Source organism: Neovison vison, chromosome X (assembly GCF_020171115.1).
Source record: "Neovison vison isolate M4711 chromosome X, ASM_NN_V1, whole genome shotgun sequence".
Lineage (NCBI taxonomy): Eukaryota > Metazoa > Chordata > Mammalia > Carnivora > Mustelidae > Neogale > Neogale vison.
Window position 1 is genome coordinate 88,680,031 of NC_058105.1, and position 17,696 is coordinate 88,697,726.

At 39.3% G+C, this 17,696-nt stretch overlaps 1 protein-coding gene across 6 annotated transcripts in view; it reads right to left on the reverse strand.

Moving 5' to 3' along the window:
- Window positions 1–2,586: 2,586 nt before the first annotated feature.
- PAGE4 (PAGE family member 4) overlaps window positions 2,587–17,696 on the reverse strand; it is a 143,160-nt gene continuing 128,050 nt past the window's right edge. For 2 of the 6 annotated variants that reach the window (XM_044235495.1, XM_044235490.1), the window contains 4 exons: window positions 6,526–6,608; window positions 5,958–6,063; window positions 4,129–4,260; window positions 2,587–2,698 (listed from right to left, as the gene is read on the reverse strand). In XM_044235495.1, the coding sequence (XP_044091430.1) occupies window positions 2,682–2,698; window positions 4,129–4,260; window positions 5,958–6,063; window positions 6,526–6,600 (330 nt within the window). In that variant the 5' untranslated portion in view covers window positions 6,601–6,608 and the 3' untranslated portion in view covers window positions 2,587–2,681. Of the gene's footprint in view, window positions 2,699–4,128; window positions 4,261–5,957; window positions 6,064–6,525; window positions 6,609–8,006; window positions 8,077–8,495; window positions 8,559–17,696 lie in introns of those variants that run through there. The other 4 variants (XM_044235491.1, XM_044235492.1, XM_044235493.1 and 1 more) reach the window with 4 other exon arrangements.

Consider the following 17,696-nt stretch of genomic DNA (forward strand, 5'->3'; position numbering starts at 1 on the left):
TGCCTGGAGAAATTTCAAAGAGAAAGGCTTGTAGAGCAGCAGCCTAGGACAGCTGGGAGAAAAGTAACCACAACATAGGAACTTGCTCTATTATCGCTTTCTGACATGGCAAGAATGAACTCGTTTCCTAAAGGTCAAGTGGATGCTGAGAAACGTCACAGGAATTGAGCCACTGTCCAAGGGTCCTTGCCTTGTCAGGGCAAAGGGACCACAGCATTAAAATTAAGTACAGGGTAGGAACACTAAGTTAGGCAGCGTAGGTAACCTACATTCAACAAGGGAATACACATTCTTTTCAAAAATATATGGAATTTTTATAAAAATTGACCATATGCTGGGCCATAAAAATACAAAAAAAAATTCAGACAATTGAAATATACAGCATAGATCCTCTGACAGAATAATTACACTGAAAAGATTATGTATTTAGTTGGTGAATACAAAGTTCGACTTCCATTATTTATTATTTATTTATTCCATTTATTAATCACAATGTGCAAATCTTATACCTCCTTCCTTTTTGTCTGCTTACTCTGTTTTCTCCTTGTGTTCTGCCATTTTTTCCATTATGTTTTGAAGCCACATTAGGTTCATATTTAAAATTGTTAAATATTCCTGACAAATTGAATTTTTCTACATGAAATATCCTTTATTCTCTAGTAATGCTTATTTATCTGAAAGCTTATTTTAGCTATTTTGTGCAGATTATCTTCTGCCCATCTTTTTACTTTCAAATTTTCTAAATTCTTATGTTTTAGCCGTGTCTCTCTTTTTTTTAAAAAAAAAGATTTTATTTATTTATTTGACAGAGCGAGAGCTCACAAGTTGGGCAGAGGCAGGCAGAGAGAGAGGGGGAAGCAGGCTCCCTACTGAGCAAAGAGCCCAATGTGGGGCTGGATCCCAGGACCCTGAAATCATGACCTGAGCCAAAGGCAGAGGTTTAACCCACTGAGACACCCAGCTGCCCCTCAAATGTTTAAAAGTTAAGGAATACAATGAGAAGTAGTCCATAGTTCAAAGAAATCAGAATGAGAATTAGAAAATATTCTGAGTTAAAGAACAAGTATACTATATACCAAAACTCGTAAGATGAAGCTAAAGCTCTATTTAGGAAAAATGTTATAATTTAGTATTTTTCAATGATTTTATTTGTAAGAGAGAGACACAGTGAGAGAGGGAACACAGCAGAGGGAGTGGGAGGGGGAGAAACAGAGCAGAGCAGGGAGCCTGATGCGGGGCTTGATTCTAGAACCCTAGGATCATGACCTGAGCCAAAGGCAGACACTTAACAACTGAGCCACCCAAGGTGCCTCAAGAATGCTGTAATTTAAAAGTGTACATTATAAAGGCTGAAAATCTGTAAGCTGAACATTTTTTCAAGGAATAAGAAGAACAGCAAATTAAACAGAGAAAGAACAAAAATAGTAAGTGTGAGAGACAAACTTAATAAAATAAAGAACAAAAATAGAAAAGGATCAGCACAGCCAAAGGATGGCTTATTTTGAAAAACCTAGTAATGCTGGTAAACCTCTGGTGAGACTGGTTAAGAACACAATCGAGAAGGCACAAATTATCAGTGCTAAGAATTAAAATGGCAGTATCACTACAGATCCTGCAGACATTAAGAAAATAATGAGAGGATATTATGGAAAACTCTGTAATGAAAATTTGGACAACACAAAGCCCTATAAAAATAAAAGCCAAACTAACCACAGAATAGAAAATATTAAATCATTAATTTCAAACTTTCCTAAAAACCAGGTCCAGATGGCTTCACCAATAAATTCTATCAAACACTTAAGAAATAATCCCAAAGTTAGATGAACTCTACCAGAAAACAGAAAAAGAAGATACATACGTCCCTGTATTTCTGAAGCCAGAATAACCTTGATATCAAAGCCCAAGATGGAGTACATAAAGTATGGGCCATCTCACTCATGAACAAAGATGTAAATATCCTGAACAAAACATTAGAGAGGGGAATCCAATAATACATAGAAAGGACACTATATCATGACTTAAACTGGGTTTATCTAGGAATCCACATTAACAGATTAATGAAAAAAACCTCTTAAGATCATCTCAATCCATGGGCAGTAAGTATATGGTAACATTCAATAAATATTCATGGTAAATACCCTTAGCAAACTAGGAATAAAAAGGAACTTCCTTAATCTAATAGAAGATAGCTAATTTTAAAAAATTTATAGTATACATTATAGTGAAAATGTTGAAAGAGAAATCAGGAATATACAAGGATGTCTACTATCTTTGCTTTTATCCAACATTGTACTCAAAAGGATGTGGCCAGTGTTGTAAAGGACAAGAACTACAAGGTAGAAAGATTCAAAAGGAGGAAAGAATACTGTTATTATCTGCATATGGTATGATTATGAAAATCCAAAACGGACAAAGAGATATACTATTAGAATAAACTTAGCCAAGTTGCTAGACAAAATCATGACACAAAAATAAATAGCCTTCATAGAGCAGCTGTAAACAGAACACAAAGAGTTTTTTAAAGATACCATTTATAATAATATCAGGTTCCTAGGAACAGATTTAACAGAAGATATGCATGACAACTTCAGAGCAAACTTTAAATCTTTATTGAGAGAATTTAAGCCAAATTATCAATATAACAAACTGTATGTGTGGCTTCATCTTCTCTTCTTTTTAACTTATGACTGTCCATCACCTAAAACATAAACGTAAAAGTTGGGTACATCACTTAGCAGAACTTAGACAATAATAAAAGTAAACGGAGGACACTACAGCATTGGTTTTATAAGATGGAACTAAAACCAGAACCCTAACCAGCGGATAGATTTCTATGCAAATGTACATTTTCAGCATATAAGCACTAACTTTTTAAATTCATCACTCCTTTTGGTGGCATGAAGAAAAGATTTCTCAAACCCAGAACAGATTACATTCCAAGAGCTTATTTAAAGATAATTTTAAGTAGTGAGCAAAATATGCCAGTGATTTCAGTTAAAAGAAAATCAACCAAGTAGAAACTCCAAGAGCAAAACAAAACAAGTAAACCCAGTGTCATTCAAATTCATTCACTTGAAATAATCTCCTAATCATCCATTTCAGCTAAAATAATAATGTCATACTTGGAATTGTTTTAACTACAGAGGACAAAGGACATTATACCATTTGGTTTGTCTCTTTTGTGCAAAATTATTTCGTTGATCTAGCTCAATCTTTATATGGTCTATTTATGGTATGGTGGCCATCTTGTTCATTTGCATCTATTGTCCTGGTGTAAGCAGTCAACAGTACTCCCTTTAACTCTCAAGAGTGGCCTGGTTTAGATGATGATAATTACACAGTCACCAAAAAAAAAAATTACAGATCACACTAATTATACAACATTACCATCATAGATGATATTAAAATGTGAAGGAAAATATTATCATTTCTCATTGGTAGAGCTCACAGTTTAAAAAAAAATCAACAAACTAACCTATAAAAGCCAAAACAAAGAGAACCATATTATTTTTTGGTGTCTAAAAGGTATAAAAAATAGTTATTTTTTAGAAGTAGCTTAGGCAAATAAAAAGAAAATCAATAATACTGTGTTGTGGGACACCTGGGTGGCTCAGTTGGTTAAGCGGCTGCCTTCGGCTCAGGTCATGATCCCAGCGTCCTGGGATCGAGTCCCACATCGGGCTCTTTGCTCAGCAGGGAGCCTGCTTCTCCCTCTGCCTCTGCCTGCCATTCTGTCTCCTGTGCTCACTCTCTCTCTCTGACAAATAAATACAATCTTTAAAAAAAAATACTGTGTTGTTTAGATATCCAATTGGCACTTGGCTATGTTAAACAATATCTATACTTTAAAAAGTATTTGACAAAAACAATAAAAATAAAAAATAAAAAGTATGTGACCACTTGCATTGGGTTTCAAAGAACTTCTATTCCAAAGTAACACTTCCATATTTTATAATTCAACAACATGGCTTTGATATATATTTTTTGCTCTGACACCATCTCTGAATCAAACATTTGATGTCTGTACTACCTTTCAAATAAACTTTATATTTGTGATTTATTACAAAGGTATAATAATATTGCAGGAAAAACCAACCCCATGACTTGTATTCTTAATGGATAACTTACCTGCTTCTTGAACTTTAGCAAATGCTAGATCAGGTGTAGTCTTCCCTTTCATATCAGGGCCATCTCCACGCTCACCTCCAGTCTTTTCCAGATCCTTTTCCTTTTCCTGGCTTTCAGCTTCCAGTTCAGGTTCTTACATAAATAAACAGAATTATTAATGTAAGCAGTAAACCATAAATTAATCTTACTAAATACAGCTCTGTAGGTTAGTACTGCAAAAAATGTGATGTATAAAAATACATTGAGCATTAAAAAGTTTTCTGCTAGAAAGTGGAGTTGCCTTTCTCATACATTATCTCCTCTATGAAGCGTTTCCTTTTCTAAAACTGTTTTAAGACAACTTAGTTGTCACCTTTGTAACCTATATACATTTATATTATTATACTTACTAGATCAGCCATTTGTTTACATGAGTTTTTGGCAAGATGGTGAGCTCAAAACAGAAACCATTCTCTCGTTTATATTTTTATCTTCAGCATCTAGTACATTACCTGCCACCAAGCAGGCCCCCAAAAATGACTGAAAAAGTCATTACCAATAGTAATATTAGACAAACCCAAGCTGAAGAACGTTTTACAAAACATTTGTTTTTGACTCCAAAAAATGTCAGTCATGAAAGACAAAGACTGAAGTACTCTTCTGAGAAAAAGAGAGATGACAACTAAATACAATGGGTGGTTTTGGGTTGGATCCTGGATCAGGAAAAAATAATTATAATAATAAAAGATATTATTAAGCCAACTGACAAAACTGGATTATTACTAGGCTAACAGACTACATATTATATAAGGTTTTCTTAATGTTAAATTTCCTAAATTTGATCATTGTACTGGGGTTATGTAAAAGAATATCCCCCTTTTTTAGGAAACAGATACTGAATTACCTTGAGAATAAAGGGTTATATTTGAAACTTCTGCTCAGATAGCTTATATTTGAAATTTACTCTCAGATGGTTTAGCAATAATAATGTGTATTATTATCGAATGAAAAGGTGGTATGTGGCACAGGTTAGCAATTAGTGAATTGACATAGAAGATACAAGAATACACTGTACTTTCTTACAACTTTTCTGTAAGTTTTAAGTATTTTTAAAGTAAAAAGTTAAAAAAAAAAAGAGTATGGGACAACTAGGGGCACCTGGGTGGCTCAATCAATTGAGCATCCAACTCCTGGTTTCAGCTTGGGTTGTGATCTCAGGACTGTGGGATCAAGCCCCACATCATGCTCTGCACTCAGCAGGGAGTCTGCTTGAGATTCTCTCTTTTCCCCTTCTGCCCCTCTTCCCACTCACACATGCACCCCTCTCTCTCTAAAGTAAATCAATCTTAAAAAAATATATGTGACAACTAGATTATGGTTCAGGAAAACAAAAATATTGAAGACTTCAACAGCAACTAGGAAAGGATTTCACATTTTTGTTTCTCTATTATTTCAAAAATTACAATCTAAGAGCTAATCAAAATATATCTAGGTTTGCTTAAATGTTTGATGCAATGACTTAAACCCAGAAAACAGCATTCAAAAAAAGCCAAATTTAACTAGTGATATAGTATAAATTCTATCTAAATTTAAAGTCATTTCCCTTAGTTTGTTAATTTAGAGCCTTGGCAAGAATTCTATTCCCCAAGCATGCCAAATAATTTAAAATATGGGATGGTAAAGTGCTCAATGAAGGAAAACTTCTCAGAGAGGGGCTATCGTCAGCTGCAACTACACCTTTCCCTTCCCAAACAGGTTTCCAGCCAATTTTCAGGGAACCTTTTATCTATTTCTATTACTAATAGAGCCTAATAGATGAAATACAGCATGTTTCTCCATCCCCTCATCACCTTGAACCCCACATGCTCCTTCTTCTCTCTCTTGTCCAGGCTCAATATCTGGATCCTCAGTAGGTGGTTCCTTTTTTTGAGGTGTTTTTTTACCTGGTTGCTTAGCCTTGGGGGAGGGTAGGTGCAAATAAAGAGTATTGACATTAATTCTATCATGATAGAAAACACAAATATACATACTACATGGAAATAATTATAAATCTGAATCTTTCTTATGATTTTCTAAGTATTCAGTAAAATTATTCTTTCTATATAGAAAATATTCTGAGAAAGGAATTATCTGCAAGGACCAGTATTTCGGGAAACCTTTCTAATCTTTTCTGAGATGTGGTATTTATTAAAAAGTACAATGAGAAAGCCATAGAGATAATTTCCAGCCCAATTTACATATCCAAGCAACAACAGAAAATAAGTCTTTTGCTCAGTCTCTCTCATGGGATTAATTTTTCACCCATTTTCAACAAGGAAGTCCTTTAAACAACAGATCTATATTGGTTCAACAACTTTTTCAATGGCTTTTCATAAAAAATTATTTCTGGCAATGGAAGGAAGATGTTAAAGCACTCACAACTCCAGGTTCATCCAGCTTAGATTTTTTTCCATCTCCCTTTCCTCTAGATTTTGATCTTACTCGAGCACTCATATTTCTCACTGAAAGTAGAAAATCATTAACTGAAGATTGTAATAAAACAATAATTATACTGGACTATCTTCACAGCCAACTGCTGCTTATAAATTCTTTACATTTGTAGGGATTTCCAAAACAAAAAAAGATTAGTTTTCATTAATTTTATTTTTATTAATTTAACAATATACTAATCTTATAAAAATATTTTATTACTCTTTTTAAAAAATTAATAATTTTTATTAATCTTGAATTAATAACCACTGCTTATTTTCCAATTGCATCAAATTAAGCTGTCTACAAAACCTCTGTTTCACAGGAATTTGGCAGACAAGGGACCTTCAAGTACCTGAAAAAAGACATACGACTTTCCCAAAAAGATTTAGTGTCACAATTGGATTCCCGAATATGAGAGATTTTGTTATATATAGCCCTGTCCACCTCTCCACTACCGTTCCCAATTCTGTGCTCTGTCAGCAGTTTCAGGTGCCTCCAGAACTCAGATGCCTCCAATAGCACCCCTTAGACTCCCCATCTTCATCTGGCACCCTCCCGTCCACAGCCCATCATCTCCCCTTTCCCAGGCCCACCACCACAGGGGTCATGGTGGCCAGACCTGTGAGGAGGATAACAACCTCAAAGAAATTGCTCCCCAGAGACCAGGAACCACACTGCCCCCACCCACCGAAAGCCAGTACCCTCCTCCCACTCAAACTTGAACTCCTGGTTGGACTAATCTGCGGACCTACTGATTGAGTCTCAGTGAGAAAAAACCCACACGTTAAGACTGGACCCGCTAGGCTGAGCACCCAGAAGGCTTTGCACATGCCCCCTCATCAACCACCACAACTCACTCACACTTACACTCCTGGGAGAATGATTGAGTCTCCAGGACAAAGAACCCAGAAAGAAAGACGCGACCGGCGCAGCTCTACACAAAAAGCTTTTTGCACACGTCCCACACCAGTGGCTGATGGGAAGGCCTGTAGCACTGGGCATGCGCACTGCTATAACACATGCCATGTGGTAAGGCTTTCCCTGCCCCCCACCCAGGGCCTCACCACAGCTAGGCACTGCGCATGTGCACTGCAAGTGCCCTAGGGGAAGGGCTTCCCTGCCCCCCTCACAGAGGCCTCACGAAAAACTCCCGAATCTGCTCTCTATTGGCAGTTCCCGGTGCTGCCAAGACCCAGATATCTCAAATAACATCACCAAGATTTGCCCCATCTTTATCTGATCCCCCCTTCCTCACCCACCCACCATCCTCCCCCGCCTCAGAGCCCCTCAACAAAGACAAAACCCATGGCAACTGCAAGACCCACGAAGAGAAACGTGATTACCTCGCGAACCTCCCTCCTCTGAGACAAAAAACTATACCACCCCGACCTGCCTTTAGTCCGCTCGTTCTTTCCTCACTCACTCACACTTACGCTCCTGGGAAAACGATCGAGTCTCTGGGAGAAAGAATCCAGACAGAAAGACGCGACTGGCACAGCTCTGCACACAAGGCTTTTTGCACACGTCCCACACCAGTGGCTGATGGGAAGGCGTGCAGCACTGGGCATGCGCACTGCTACAGCATATGCCACGCGGTATGGCTTTCCCCACCCCCCACCCAGGGCTGCACCGAAAATTCCCAAATCTGCCCTCTTTCAGCTCCTGGTTTCTCCAAGACCCAGATATATCAAATGATGCCCCAAACTCTGCCCCATCTTCATATGGCCCCCTCCCCTCCACTTGTTCTCCACCGTGACAAAAGGCATTATAGCTGCAACACCTATGAGAAGAATAAAGACCTCCAAGGCTTTCCGCCTCAGAAACCAGAACTACATGGTCCTGACCCACCCAAAGCCCACTGGCTCCCTCCTTACAGTCGCATTTAAATTTCTACACAGACTGATCTGGAGACCTACCTATTGAGTCTTAGACAGTGAGAAAGAAATCAGACGGTACGATGCGACCTGCACGGAAGTTCACCAGGGCCGCTTTGCACACGCCCTCACACCAGAGGCTGATGGGAAAGTGCTGGGCACTGGGCATGCGCACTGCATCCCGCATGTGCTGCACGGGCGGGGCTTTCCTCATCCCTTCATCCGGGAACCCACCGAGGATTCCTGCATCTGCCCTTTGTCGGCAGTATGTGATACCTCTGGCACCCAGACGCCTCAAATAACATCCCCCAAGACTCCCGCCAACTTCATCTGACCCCTTTGCAGCCCACCGTCCTCCCTTGTCCTGGCCCCGCCACAACATGGGCCATGGCAGCCAGAGGACCTTTGAGGAGAAGGATGACGACTCGGAGGAACTTCCTTTTCAGAGACTACAGATCTCTTTGCCCCGACCCATCTGAGTCTTGCTGGCTCCCCATCACACTCATGCATTCACCCTATTCGCTTTAACACTTGCGAAGAGACAGCAGAGAGCCTGTGGGAGAATTAGAAAGGGAAAGAAAAATGGCATCTATCTTCCGTTGCCACCTAAACACAGCCTCTGCGGAGTCAACTTCACCAGCCAATCCCAAGCTTTGGAGGTACGTGTAATAACACCTGTGGGTATAGGCAGTGATGTGTGTGTCACATAGGCTGTGGATCCAGCCTTCCCCAACCAAGCAGACTCTGCCCTGCCTGGAACAAGGCATTGTTTCCGAATCCTGGAATACTTGTCCTTCCCTTCTCCACCCCCAAAATATGTCAGTGCGTCTAGGACTGTTCCCAGTCCTGCATTTCACCTGCCAATTGGCCCTCCAAATTTTCTCCTCAGTGCAACTGTCCCAGGGCCCTCAAGAGAATCTTGGGCTCCCCCAGAGATGTGTGAAAGCTTTTAGGCTCTGAAAGTGTGCAAAGCCATTTTAAGCATAAGAGGAATCCAGAAAATGTAAAGAAAAGTATTGCTAAATTCGAATATATGAGCTTTAAAACTTGTACATATCCTGTAACCCAGCACTTCTACTTCTAAAACTTTGTGTTAGGGCATCTGGGTGGTTCAGTTGGTTACGCATCTGTCTTCCACTCAGGTCATGATCTTAGGGTCCTGGGATCAAGTCCCACATTGGGCTCCTGGCTCAGTGGGGAGTCTGTTTCTCTCTCTACCCCTCCCCTTGCCCATAATCTATCTTTTTCACTCTGTGTCTCTTTCAAGTAAATGAAAAAATCTTCTAAAAATAATAAAACTTTATGTTAAGGAAACTGTCTTGGATGTGAATAAAGATTTAGATACATGGGTTTTCCAAAGGAGCTTAATTTATAAAATAATGGTCATGGATTTGCTATATAACTAAACTGGCACATTTGAAAATGGAATGTGGCCACCCATCAAAAGCAATACTGACTAATGTCTGCTGTCATATTGGTGCTGCTTACATTGAGTTATTAACTTGAAACAGCTGGTTATGTAGCATTGTGTATGTGCCTCATGATCCCAAAAGGAGAGGATTTGGTAAAGTTCACTTCCTACTCCTCTCAGACAATAAATATAATTTGTTTTCCTGAAGCCAGCATGTTCCAGGGCTCCAAAGACACATGGTACTCTACAGGTAACACAGGAGGTAAAATGCAGTCCTCGGGATTGTAGGTCTCCTGCATCTGGTAAACCTCCAAAGGCTTCCCCATGACCTAGGTGGTCTGGTCCTCCACTGTCAGGGAAAGAGGGAGGGGAGGGGAGGGGAGGAGGAGGACAGGCAGCCCACTGTTCCTGCTTTTGGCAAAGGTAGGTGGACACCTACAAGACAGAAAGGAATTTGCCCTGCCCTTGCATATCTCCACCCCCCACCAAAAACCCTTTCTTTGTTTCATTCCCAAACTCTGCAGGTTGCCTTTAGAGAAGCACACATTCTTTGAGAGTTAGAAAGATCCCCTGTGGCAGAAGTAGGATTGCCACATCCCTCCCTCTCTGCCTTCCTCTCACCCTCCCCGTCTCATACAGACAAGATCTAGAGTCAATTTAGAGCCAAGGGTAAAGAATATATAATTTTTCCTTGATTTCACTAATTAGGGATAACCACTTTTAATATCTAATCAGGAGCTGTTCCTACAATTCAGATCTTCTTGTGTATGAAATAAAGATTTACTGAGAAGGACTGAGGTCTCATACTCTTTTTAATCAGCATAAACTGTGGGATCTGGCCTCAGTCTCGTGTTTCTCCTTGGGTGAGCTGTTTCACTGGCTCTTAGTCATTTCCTGTTATCTCTTGGAAAGACTATCTGCTGCCCAGCTGTCTCCCTGACCTTGGTGCTTTGTCTGTTGGCAGCAGCTGCGCTCTCTGGGTAGGATCAAGTTTCTTCAGGACACTGGGAAGATGGGGTCCAGTCTGTGTGAGAGCTTGGAGTCTAAACTGAAGAAAAATAATCCAATTTGCCCCGTGCTTCAAGCCTTCCAAGTAACCTCATACTCGGACAACATCAGGGCAGAGCATCCACTCTGACCAAGGACACTCAGGTACTCCCAAGACCTTGTTTGTATCATTGTGAAGATGGTAGATAGCATTCCATTTTATTTGTTTTATGGCACAAGTAAAATCTGCTCCTCACAAATAATTCATTCACTGAGAATTGCTCAGTTCCACTCTCATGTCATTATTATTTAAATCCCAGCATGAGGTCATCTCATTCTGGGCAAAATTAATACCTGGAAGTAATAGTGTTGTTGTTAGGACCACTGAGGGGAGCCAAAAGGCATCCCTTTCTGCCATTCCTGTCCCTCAGAAAGAAAACAGACTTTTTGTCCACCCATTTACTATTGTTGGAGGTGATAATCAAGAATAGGGACTAGTGACTGTGCCCAGTCTGAAGTGGAACACATATCAAGGTCCAACCCTAGGCCAAGGCCCAGGTGGTACATGGGTCAAAGGTAAGCTCTTTTCAGACTGTCCAAAAAACCAGCAGGAGAAATGTGATATATGCTACCTGGGTCAGTTATGAGAAGGATGTATAGACACAAGGCCGTGCCAAAGCCATGGTAAGGTGGCAGCTGTGACTGTACTGTGAGCGGGTAATGACCCAACCTGTTTCCAATACCCGGAGGAGGGAAAGAGTAGGGCCACATACTAAAAGTGTGTGCTTCAGGAAATGATGGAGGTGGGGAGTGCTCTGTTCTTCCCTGTCTCATCTTCTTCTGGTCTAGGTATTGCCCCTGTGGGTCTGCGTATAGACCAGACCTGCTCATAACCACCACCTTCATGTGTATTTGGGAGAAATCCCAACAGCTAGCCTTGGAGAGAGAGCAATAGAGGGTATTATGGGTTGTGTCTGTGTTGAGGTGTTAGGATGTTATGGGCTGTGTCTGTGTTGAACCCCAACAGCTCGTATAACCCATCCCCAATCCTTTACATGAAGGAGAGGAAGCAGGTTTAGAGATTCATGAGAAACTCCTGACACTCTCATTATTATCTCTCAATTAGTAATGCACTAAGAATTCTTTCCCAGCCATCTCCCTTTTGGGATTCATTCTAAAGGTATATCCATCCAAGTATACTGCAGTATATACACAACAATTCTAAGAATGCAAAAACTGCCTGTGTGTTCAGTAATGTATTTGCTCATAGGAGTTGCAGGAAAACTAGACAATGGAAATTTTGCAGCCATTGAAGAATTAGATAAATTAACACATATTGGTATATACTGATGTCCATTAAATAAATAATATTTTTTATTTTAAACAGATACATGTGCATCTATGTGTGTGTTTTATGTTGATTATTCCTCATCTTTTTGCTATTATAAGAAAAATTAGAATGAACATCACATTCTTCTGCTGTAGCATGCTTTTCTCATATTAGAAGGTATTCCTGGAAACTGAATTGCTGAATGAAAGGAAAGTGGGGGCTTTAAATGTTTTTAATTTGTCTTGCTAGATGACTCAAAGATAGGAGAAACCACTTCCCACTCCAGCTTGTGTATAAAAAGACCCGTTTTCTTTTATTTTTAAAGATTTTATTTATGGGGCGCCTGGGTGGCTCAGCGGGCTAAGCCTCTGCCTTCGGCTCAGGTCATGTTCTCAGGGTCCTGTGATCGAGCCCCACATCAGGCTCTCTGCTCGGCAGGGAGCCTGCTTTCCCTCTCTCTCTGCCTGTCTCTCTGCCTACTTGTGATCTCTTTCTCTCTCTCTCTCTCTCTCTCTCTGTCGAATAAATAAATAAAAATCTTTCACCCTTGCAGTTGTTGGGTATAACATTAGTTCTTTTTCTGCTATTTTGATGGGAGAAAATGGTCCCATGCTAGTATCTGAATTTGCATTCTTGATAAATAATAAAGGTGAACATTATTACTCAAGTAATTCATGCTCATAGTAAAAAAATATATGAAGTCAGAAAGGGGAGAATTGAGAAACAACCCTGGGATTCCAGCATTCCTTAAAAACCTTTTTTCTGCAGCGCCTGGGTGGCTCAGTCAGTTAAGTATCCGACTCTTTTTTTTTTTTAAGATTTTATTTATTTATTTGACAGAGAGAAATCACAAGTAGATGGAGAGGCAGGCAGAGAGAGAGAGAGGGAAGCAGGCTCCCCGCTGAGCAGAGAGCCCGATGCGGGACTCTATCCCAGGACCTTGAGATCATGACCCAAGCCGAAGGCAGCGACTTAACCCACTGAGCCACCCAAGTGCCCAAGTATCCGACTCTTAATTTTGGCTCAGGTTGTGAACTCAAGATTGTGAGATCAAGCCCCATGTCAGCTCCACACTGGGCGTGGAGCCTGCTTAAGATTGTCTCTCCCTTTCCCTCCACCTTTTCCCCTCTTCTCCTCCTCATTAAAAAAAAAATGCTCTCTTCTCTTTGTCATTTTAATGCATATATTTCCATATATACATATGTGTATAGATAGAAAGATAGATCGATCGATCTATCTATATATATGTCTTACACATTCATTCTAGATTATCATCCATGCTGCAGCAAACATCCTCATGAATCATTGCCTGCCTACTTCCTTAATGATCTGAAAAAAAAATTCTACATGAAGAAATAGCAGCTTAAGAGTATTTACAACTTGCCGGACATCACACCCTCTGACAAGGTATTCCAGGAATTTAACCTGTCTGATCCCACTGCATTTGGTTGTTTCTTTACATTGTGTTGCCTGGTGTATCAAGTTCCCTTGAACCCTTTAGCTCAAGGAGTTTAGCAACCCCATGGCCATCATCCAGAAGAGGTGATGTGGTGTTAAGTACCGTATGTGCTGGAAGCAGCACTGGCACGAGGAACATCATGAGCTAAGTCATAGATGCTGGTAGGTCATAATATGCTTGAAAACTGCAGAGACCACTGGCTAGAGATTCGGGCTGTGGGTGAGAGGGGGATCTTTTCTTTTGTGTCCTTGACCAACAGTAAAGTACAGTAAGGGCATGAATAGATTGAGAATATAAATATCCTGTGGGTAATTTTTTAAAATCAACTGCATGCTAATCATGAAGGAAGTTTTCCTGATTGCAAAGGAGAGTTCCTATAATCTGATTGACAAAGCATGTCATTTTAAACTTGACTCCAACAATCTATAAATTCCAGATACTACTCATGCACATTTAGTTGTCACACACACATTCACATGTACTCTGATAGCTATTACTTAGTGTTGGCATTTTGGGGTGGTTCACTGGAAGCAATGGAGAGGATCCTAGGAAGGTTTTATCCCTCTTGGCAGCTCCATCACCTGCAGAAAATGCCCCCTTCTTCTCTCCTCCTTATACAGAAGCTTCCTGAGTTCCCTTTCTGTGCCAACCAATCCCCAATTTATAATTGCACTTTCAGTCTTCATTGATGGTATTCAGGCTTCTCCCTGTGCTCATCCAGCTTTGGACTTTTCTCTCTTGGTTGAGTTTCTACTTATGTACATATTTCTTGGTAGTTAGACAACTGGTGAAGTTACCTTCGTCATGCTGGCCTTTACTGGCTCTTATGCCTATATATGCCTTTGCCAAAAATCAGTTGTCATATGTGCATGGATTTATTTCTGGACTCTCTGCTTTGTTCCATTTATCTACCTTTATGTCAGCACCATACTATTGTGATATAGTTTTATGATAATTCTTGAAATCTTATTCTAGTTAATATAGGTCCTTTGCTTTTCCATATGAATTTCAGAATCAGCTTGTTAATTTCTACAAAAAGTACTGCTGGGATTTTGATTGAGAATGTGTTAAATTCATAGATTAATTTGGGGAGAATTGACAACTTAACCATTTGGAGTCTTCAGACCCATGAACAAGATATATCTCTCTATATACTTAAGTTTTGATTTCTCTCAGTGGAGTTTTGTAGTTTTCAGTGTATATATCTATCACTTTTTTGTCATATTTATCCCTATGTATTTCATATGTTTTATGGTGTTGTAAATTGTATTGGATTTTATTTCAGTTTTTTATTCTTGCTAGTATATGGAAATAAAACTGATTTCTTTCCATTGACCTCGAATCCTGCAACTTTGTTAGACTCACTTGTTGATTTTAGTCGCTTTTAATTAGATTCTATCACATTTTCTGGGTGTCTGGGAGACTCAGTCAGTTAAGCATCTGCCTTCGGGTCAGATCATGATCCCAGGGTCCTGGGATCAAGTCCCGCATCAGTCTCCCTCCTCAGTGGGGAGCCTGTTTCTCCCTCTGGCTGGCACTCTGTCTCTCTCTTTCTCTCTGACAAATAAATCATAACATATTTTTAATTAAAAAAATAAACTGTTAAAATAGATTCCATCATATTTTTAATGAAAATGATTATGTCATCTGTGAATAGACAATTTTACTTATTCATTTCCAATCTGTATGCATTTTATTTCCTTATTTTACCTGATTATACTACCTAGAACTTTGAGTACAATATTGAATACAGGTGGTGAGAGTGGACATCTTTGTCTTGTTCCTGATATTAGGGCAAAAGCGCTCAATATTCTGCATCTGTTAAAACAATCATATGGGCTTTTCTCTTTTGGTTTATTACTATGGTGAATTTCATTGATCGATTTTCAAATATTAAACCAGCCCTGTATTATTGAGATAAATTCCATTCAGTCATGATGTATTATCTTTTCACCATATTGTTGGTTTTAATATATTAAAATCTTGGATAGAATTTTTGTATCTATATTTATGAGGCATATTGATATGTAGTTTTCTATTATCTTTATCCGGTTTTGGTATCAAGGAAATTCTGGCCTCAAAGAATGAGCAGAAAAGTATTCTTTCCTCTTCAATATTTTGGAAGAGCTTGTATAGAATTACTATTATTTATTTCTCAAATATTTGTTATACTTCTCCAGTGATGCCATTTGGGCTTGGAGTTTTCTTTGTGGGAACATTTTTTCACTAAAATTGCAATTGCTTTAATATATGAAGGATTATTCAGGTTGTCTATTTCTTCCTAAGTGAGTCTTGGTGTTCTGCATCTTTCAAATTGTCTATTGTATCCTTGCTGATTTTCTGCCTATATATTCTGTCAATTATTAAGAAAAAGATATTGAGACACCTCGGTGGCTCAGTTGGTTATCTACCTTCAGCTCAGGTCTTGATCCCAGGGTCCTGGGATTGAGCCCCATAGTGGGCTCCCTGCTCAATGAGGAGTCTGCTTCTCCCTCTCCCTCTGCTGCTCCCCCTGCTTGTGTACTCTCTCTCTCTCTCTCAGTCTCTCTCTCTGTCAAATGGATAAATAAAATATTTTTTAAAAAGAGATATTGAAATCTTAGACTATAACTATGGATTTCTCTGACCACTTTCTTACACCACATACAAAAATAAATTCAAAATGGATTAAGTACCTAAATGTGAGACCTGAAAGCATAAAAATCCTAGAAGAGAGCATAGGCAGTAATTTCTCTGATTTTGGCTATAGCAACATTTGTCTAGATATGGAAAGGAAACAAAAGCAAAAATAAACTATTGGGACTACATTAAAATAAAAAAGCTTCTTCATACCAAAGGAAACAGTCAACAAAACAAAAAGACAACATACTGAATGGGAGAAGATGTTTGCAAATGACATATCTGATAAAAGGTTAGTATTCACAATTTATCTTTTTTATTTTTTAATCCTTTTTTACAGATTTTATTTATTTATTTGACAGAGAGAGAGACCACAAGTAGGCAGAGCAGCAGGCACAGAGAGAGTGGGATGCAGGCTCCCTGTTGAGCAGAGAGCCCAATGCTGGCTGATCCCAGGACCCTGGGATATTTACAATCATTCAGAATATTAACACACTTATATCTGAATCTCACAAAATACATACAAGATCTGTATGTTGGAGGTAAAAACCGAATGGGAGGAAATTAGAGAGGGAGACAAATCATGAGAGACTTTTGGCTCTGGGAAACAAACTGAAGATTGTAGAAGGGGAGGCGTTGGGGGGAATGGGGCAACTGGGTAGTGGGCGTTAAGGAGAGCAAGTGATGTGATGAGCACTAGGTGTTATATACAACTGATGAATGATTGAACACTACATCTAGAACTAATGATGTACTATATGTTGGCTAATTGAATTTAAATTAAAAAAACAAGATCTGTATATTGAAAACTGTAAGATACTGAATAAACCAATCAAAAAAGGCCTAAATAACTAGCATAAAAACAGACACATAGACCAGTGGAACAGAGTAGAGAGCCCAGATATGGACCCTCAACTCTATGGTCAAATAATCTTCGACAAAGCAGGAAAAAATATACAGTAGAAAAAAGACAGCCTCTTTAATAAATGGTGCTGGGAAAATTGGACAGCTATATGTAGAAGAATGAAACTCGACCACTCTCTTACACCATACACAAAGATAAACTCGAAATGGATAAAAGACCTCAATGTGAGACAGGAATCCATCAGAATCCTAGAGGAGAACATAGGCAGTAACCTCTTTGATATCAGCCACAGCAAATTCTTTCAAGGTATGTCTCCAAAGGCAAAGGAAACAAAAGCAAAAAAGAACTTGTGGGACTTCATCAAAATCAATAGCTTCTGCACAGCAAAGGAAACAGTCAACAAAACAAAGAGGCAACCCATGGAATGGGAGAAGGTATTTGCAAATGACAGTACAGACAAAAGGCTGATATCCAGGATCTATAAAGAACTTCTCAAAGTCAACACATACAAAACAAATAATCATGTCAAAAAGTGGGCAGAAGACATGAACAGACACTTCTCCAATGAAGAA